The 6,810-nt window shown below is 53.5% G+C and overlaps 1 protein-coding gene across 1 annotated transcript; it reads left to right on the plus strand.

The window, feature by feature from the left end:
• Positions 1 to 5,821: 5,821 nt before the first annotated feature.
• ASCL2 (achaete-scute family bHLH transcription factor 2) lies at positions 5,822 to 6,343 on the plus strand. Its single transcript, XM_088058092.1, has one exon. It carries the CDS (start codon positions 5,822 to 5,824, stop codon positions 6,341 to 6,343), a length of 522 nt encoding a protein of 173 aa, XP_087914218.1.
• The last annotated feature ends 467 nt before the right edge of the window (positions 6,344 to 6,810 follow it).

Genomic DNA, 6,810 nt, shown 5'->3' on the forward strand with positions numbered 1-6,810 from the left:
TATAGCTTCTCAGTCTTGCCTGAGAAGCTGGCCTGGGAAATTCATGGGAGGATTCAAAACAATCCTCAAAGACAGAAAACAGCCTTACAGGTGCTGTTTATCTGTCTCTTGTTTTCTTTGCAGGAGAAGGTCTGGGGGTGTGTGCCCCACTGACCAATGATGGCAATGTAGTAGTTTACTAACCAATAAGAGTTTCCTTTCTGTACTGTCCATGTATCAGTCTGTAAAACAGAGCTGAAGTAATAAACTACGAGACATTCTCCTGATCGACTCCCTAGAGAGTCTGTGTGGTTCTTGCCGTTCCTAATAGAGCGACACTCCTGAGAAATGATGGGCTGTAAGCAAGAAGGAGGATGTCACCCAGAAGCCAAAACTACGCCCATCGTCCAGGCAGGACACACCTGTGCCAGGTCCCTGCTGCCTCTCAGGAGCCTCCTCCTTTTCCAGCCCACAGCACCACTGGGGAAAATACCTCCCCTCCGCAGCAGAAAGCAGCTCCAAATGTGTCAGATTTACAAGTGTCAGTGGCTCAGCCCATTCAGTCCCTCAGCTACTGCCCGTAACACGGCTGGATTCACCCTAAAGCTCGCTCGTAAATAAAACATGTCCATATCAAACCACACCGCAGCCATAGGAACGATGGGAAGCCAGGGAGACCTCACAGCCTGCATCTGCCTTCCCGGGCACATCACAAGGATGCATTGTAAAGGCTGCTTAGCATTCATATAGCACATACACACAATCAAAGCTAAAAATCAGCTTTTAAACCCGGGGCCATCTCTTTTCAAAAAAGGAAAGAGAGGAGAAAATTGGGAGGTGCTGGGCTTTGCCAAGCTTCAGATGCAACACGCAGCTCCACTGTGAATGGAAACAAGGCTGGCTGGAGGCTGCCTTGGAAGACAAAACCAGAGAGAAATCATTGTATTTCCAAAGCACATCTTTACTTATTATTTTCAAAGTGTGTCTCAGAAATCCTCTAGTGATTCCCAGGTAATTTAAAATTATTATAGATGAGCAAATAAAATGTCAGAAGAGTTATTAAAAATAGTTCATCAAGCCAGAGAAAGATTACATTGGAAAAGAGCATAAGCTGAAGACAGGGAGTTAGTTCCCTGTCAAATAACTTCTTTCTCCACTGAAAGTGAAAGAACTGTACTCATAGCTCTAAAGCACCCTGCTCTACTCAAATTTAATTATTTTTTCTTTTTCACATGCTACCTAATTGCAAGCCATAACTGCCCAGCAGCCAGCTGTGCAGATGATTGACCTGAAGACACAATGTGAACCCTGCCCCATCTAACCCTGCTTCTGGCAAAACCAGCGTGAGCACGGCCCAGCCTGGTAAATGGGCTCACTAAGAACAGGACTGCTCAACTGCCCATCACCCTTTATTTCTGCCATTCAACCTCTTAAGCTTTATTTATCTCAAGCAACAGGACCCTCATTGCTTTCCACTGAAGTCCAGAAAGATTTGGCAAAATACCCTAAAAAGCTCATGTCAGCTGGCTGCAATGCATGCATGACACCAGGACTGACCCAGCACCCCACCTACAGCCTTCCTGCTGGCACATGTGCCAAGTCAGGGGCAGCACTGCTCTCACCTTTGGCAGGTGCAAGAAGTAACATGTAGTGCAGAGGCCCTTTCCAAAGTCCCTTCTCCCTGAGCGTCATTTGGCTGCCTTGCATCACACTGGCTGAAGCCAGATGGAGCTGCAAAGTGTCCACACCAACCATGCAGTTATTTTTGCCTTACCTGCTCCCGGAGAGGAGAATTTCTTCTCCCCACTCTTTAGGGATGGGTAGCACATTGCTGGATGCTCTCTCTCCCCAGATTGTGATCAGGAAGTTGATTGTGAACACAGACAGTGTTTAATGATGTCTTGTTCTACTGGATCCTTACATAGTCATTAACTTTATAAAGAGATTTCAAAGGAGATTGCATTTCTGAGTACAAGATGTACCTACCTACCTTCCTGCAGACTGTTGGGAAGCCAGCTGCACTACTAGGAAAGTATAAGCACTTGCTGTGTATTGTGCTCAGGCCCAGACCCAATGGCCTCATCTGGCTGGAAACAAAAGTCATGATCAGCAGCCCTGAAGCCAATTTGGACAAGTCAAGTTCATCCCTGAGCGAGGAATCTCTGTGGCTGGAGGGTCTGTGCTCTCCCTTGAGACTGGGTTTACTGGTGTGCATTATTAATGAAAAAAAATTCCCTGTAGCTATTTTTGTATGATAAAAATCCAGTTATTACTCTTGAGCGTGGCAGAGACAGAAGGCTTTCTCTAGAAAAGTTTCAAGGGCAGCAGCTTCCTCTTTCCTGTGAGAAAGGTTTTCAGCAGAAATTAGAGACAAGGTAATAAAAGAACATCAGTATTACTCCACTGCAGTGATGCCCCTACTGACTAAGCTATGTCTGACAGTGAGCACAAGGGAAGCTCCTGCTCCAGCCAGGACAGTTTTGCACATGCTGGAGACAAGTGCATGACATAGTCTGAGCTGAGCAAGCAGTCTGTGCACTCCCAACAAGGCACAAGCAGCTCCACTGCGCTGCTGGGAATCCACCAGGAAAAATGTTCATGCGCTGCATGCCGTGAGCTGCTCCTCTTGGGTCAAGTCATCCAGAGAAGCTGTAGGGCTGCTCATTGCTTTGCCCCAAGTCTACAGCATGGCCAAGAATGTCTTAGGAGCTGCTGAATTTGGGTGCTAAGGCTCCTGGCTGCTTGACTACCAGAAAATCAAAGTGCTCACAGAGTCCTTACTGTCAGGAATTTCAGCTGGGCTGCCTGTGACACTGCAGTGGGGCTGGCTCCTTCAAGCCACTGCCACTGCAACCAATACCCAGGGAAAATATTTATCTTCAACATAACGGAGCCTAGCTGCTCCCTAAATACCCCGCACGGGTACAAAAAAAGCCCCCTGTGTAACATCAAGGAATCAGGAATAGCTCTTTGATCATTTTTGGCTTAGATACACCTGAGGACCAGCAGCAAAGTGGTTCAGGGCAGCCAGGGGAATACAGACCCTTTGATATCCATATCGTGCTGCAGAGGCTTGCTGGCATGTGATGATACATCCCCACCACCAAGACGGTAGCAAAGACACCAGCTTGAAGCATTTTCCTTACACTGGTTTATGTTTGCCCCCAAAAAGTGAAGCCCTGTAACTGAACTGCCTCACACCGTTATTTTTTTGGGGTTTGTTTGTTTGTTTGTTTGTCTGTTTAAAGGGTAGGAGCAAAGCCCGGAGGACAGCACATCCTGAAGTTGTGCTGAAGCTGAGTGGACACACCCCAGGGCAGTGGGTTCATGTAGCTCCCCCTCCATCCATCCTATTTATTTAGAAAAACACTATTCAAGTTATTTCTTTCCACAAGGACTTCCCCAGGACTCTAAGAGGATGAGCCTTTGTCATTCCCGTTCCATCCAGCTATCTGAATGCACCTTATCCTGCTGCTCTTCCCACTAGAGCTGGAAACAAGGCTTGCTTGATGGAGAGCCAAGTAGGATTGCTTGGCACGGCAGAGGGAAGCCAGTCTACAACCCCCGAGCTACAAAAGCTTTGCATTTTCCTTCTTGCCTCCATGCTTTTATCTTTTAAACTACCACTGAAGCCCAAAAAGCCGGTCTATGGAGAACGCCGTTGGTAAGACGACCCACGCCAATACTATAAATCTTTGTTATTACACATTTTTGGTGGATGTAACAAAGCAGAGCCCCGGTGTGTCCCGTCTGTCAGGCAAGCACCGACCGGCAGCCAGGTGCCTGCACTCCCCGCTCCGCAGGGAAAGCCCTGGGAGCTGCCGGGCCACTGCCCGCCAGGTTCCCGGTGTGGGGAGGGGGCGGCTTGTGGCACACCTGAAGGGACAGGACCCAGGGCTTCCAGCTCATCTCGGGCAGCAGCGGGGAGTCCCGGCTGCTCCTCACTGCCCGCTGCGAGGAGCGGGGGAGGCGAGGGGAGAGTGGGGAGCCACCCCGAAGTAATCATAAAAACGGAATTCAAATGAAATGTTAAAAACCGCCAGGGCAGAGGCAGTGATCAGAGGGGAGGGCTGCCGCAGGGGGACAGGGAGTGCGGCCAGAGGGGCTGGGAAAGGACAGGGTCAGGGCCGGCGGGGTGTGTGTGTGTCTGTGTGTGTGTGTGTGTGTCTGTGTGTGTGTGTGTCTGTGTGTGTGTGTCTGTGTGTGTGTGTGTGTGTCTGTGTGTGTGTGTGTGTGTCTGTGTGTGTGTGTGTGTGTGTGTGTGTGTCTGTGTGTGTGTGTGTGTGTGTGTGTCTGTGTGTGTGTGTCTGTGTGTCTGTGTGTGTGTGTGTGTGTGTTGTGTGTGTGTGTGTGTGTGTGGTGTGTGTGTCTGTGTGTGTGTGTGTGTGTGTGTGTGTGTGTGTGTGTGTGTGTGTGTGTGTGTGTCTGTGTGTGTGTCTGTGTGTGTGTGTGTGTGTGTGTGTCTGTGTGTGTGTGTCTGTGTGTGTGTGTGTGTGTGTGTGTGTGTGTCTGTGTGTGTCTGTGTGTGTGTCTGTGTGTCTGTGTGTGTGTGTGTGTGTGTGTGTGTGTGTGTCTGTGTCTGTGTGTCTGTGTGTGTGTCTGTGTGTGTGTGTGTGTGTGTGTGTGTGTGTGTGTGTGTGTGTCTGTGTCTGTGTGTGTCTCTGTCTGTGTGTCTGTGTGTGTCTGTGTGTGTGTGTGTGTGTGTGTGTGTGTGTGTCTGTGTGTGTGTGTGTCTGTGTGTCTGTGTGTGTGTGTGTGTCTGTGTGTGTGTGTCTGTGTGTGTGTGTGTCTGTGTGTCTGTGTGTGTGTGTGTGTGTGTCTGTGTGTGTGTGTGTCTGTGGGTGTGTGGGTGTGTGTGTGTCTGTGTGTGTGTCTGTGTGTGTGTGTGTGTGTGTGTGTGTGTGTGTGTGTGTGTCTGTGTCTGTGTGTGTGTGTGTGTCTGTGTGTGTGTGTGTCTGTGTGTGTGTGTGTGTGTGTCTGTGTGTCAGTGTGTGTACCTGTGTGTGTCTGTGTGTGTGTCTGAGTCTCTGTCTGAGTTTCTCTGTGTCTCTGTGTCTCTGTGTGTGTGTGTGTGTCTATGTATGTGTGTGTGACTCTGTGTCTGTCAGTCTGTGTGTGTGTGTGTCTGTCTGTGTGTGTGTGTCTGTGTGTGTGTCTGTCTGTCTGTCTGTGTCTATTTGTGTGTTTATGTGTGTGTGTCTGTGTATCTGTGTGTGTGTGTGTCTGTCAGTCTGTGTCTGTGTGTGTCTGTGTCTGTCTGTGTATATCTGTGTCTGTGTGTGTGTCTCAGTCTGTGTGTGTGTGTCCATCTGTCTGTGTCTATGTGTGTCTATGTGTGTCTGTGTGTGTGTGTGTGTCTGTGTCTGTGTGTCTGTCTGTGTCTGTCTGTGTCTGTCTGTGTGTCTGTGTGTGTGTGAGGGGTGGGGGGGGCGGATGCCGGGTGCCGGCGGCGCCACGCGCCGGGCGCGCGCGGGGGGGGGGGGGCGCGCCGGGGGGGGGGCGGGGGCGGGGTGCCGTTGGGGGCGGGCGCGCGTGGCGCGGCGTGCGCGGCGCGTGCGGCCGGCGGGGGCCCGCGAGCGGCGGCGGCGGCGCGTTGATAAGGGGCCGGCCGGCAGCGGGACTCGCCGCAGAGACGCGGAGCGGCGGCGGGAGAGCACGGGCATGGGGGTGAACTGCCCCGCGCTGCCCACCCCCGCCTGCTTTGTCTCGCTTTAAATTTAGTTGTGAATTTTTTTTTATTATTATTATTATTTTTAAATTTTTGGTTTGGTTTTTTTTTGGTTTTTTTTTTGGTTTGGTTTGTTTTTTTTTCCCCTCCCGCCGCCACCGTGGACGCCCGGCGATGAACGGCGGGGCTCTGCCGCCGCTGCCCCCCGCCGCAGCCCGCGGCCGCCGGCGGCCCGCCTCCCCCCCGCCGCTGCGCTGCAAGCGCCGCCTGGCCTTCGCCGCCCTGCCGGGCACCGGGGCGGCGGCGGCGGCCGCCGTGGCCCGTCGGAACGAGCGGGAGCGCAACCGCGTGCGGCTCGTCATCCTGCGCTCCGCCCCCCTCCGCCAGCCCGTCCCCCACGGCGCCGCCAGCAAGAAGATGAGCAAGGTGGAGACTCTCCGCTCCGCCGTCGAGTACATCCGCGCCCTGCAGCGGCTCCTCGACGAGCACGACGCCGCCGCCTCTTTCCCCGCCGGCCGCGGGCGGGTGGCCGTCGGGGAAGTTGGCGGCGGCGGCGGCTACTCCTCCGCTTCTCCCTCCTTCGCCTCCTCCGCGCCCGGCTCGCCGTGCTCCTCCGAGGAGAGCGGATACGACGCGGCGCTCAGCCCCGAGGAGCGGGAGCTGCTGGACTTCACCAGCTGGCTGGGGAGCTACTGACACGGCGGGAGGTGAGGGGCGGCCGGCGGGGAGGGGGCACCGCTTCCTCCCCCGGCGCTCGGGGGAGCGGGGCACCAACCCACCGGGGCTCTCCTCCCGTCTCTCCGCAGCCGCGCTCAGCCCGCAGCACGTCGGCATCCGCGGTCTCGGCGGCAGCAGCGGCCCCCCGAGGGTACTGACCTCCACCCCGGCGGGGCCCCGCTGGCTGCTTTTCTCGCCGGGTTCAGCCATCGTCTTCTGGCTGTGGAAAGTGCAATGGGGTAGCTGACTGCGGGGTCCCCCTCCTTGGCCGCCGGGAGCTGCCGACCCACAGAGAGGATGCGCGAGCGAACCTGCTTCCCCCCGCCGCTGCTGTCTGGTGTTGCTTTGAAGGGGTGGAAAAGAAAAAAAAAAAAAAAAAGAAAAAAGAAATTAGAAACACTTGATGCTTCCTTGTTTCGGGAGGGGGAGGGAATTTTTTTATCATG

Source organism: Pseudopodoces humilis, chromosome 7 (genome assembly GCF_049639895.1).
Source record: "Pseudopodoces humilis isolate 2021_Gansu_Grassland_sample_001 chromosome 7, ASM4963989v1, whole genome shotgun sequence".
Lineage (NCBI taxonomy): Eukaryota > Metazoa > Chordata > Aves > Passeriformes > Paridae > Pseudopodoces > Pseudopodoces humilis.

What these genes read in the sequence shown, in the direction of transcription:
- ASCL2 (XM_088058092.1), top strand. Translation starts at nt 5,822, where the DNA reads ATGAACGGCGGGGCTCTGCCGCCGCTGCCCCCCGCCGCAGCCCGCGGC.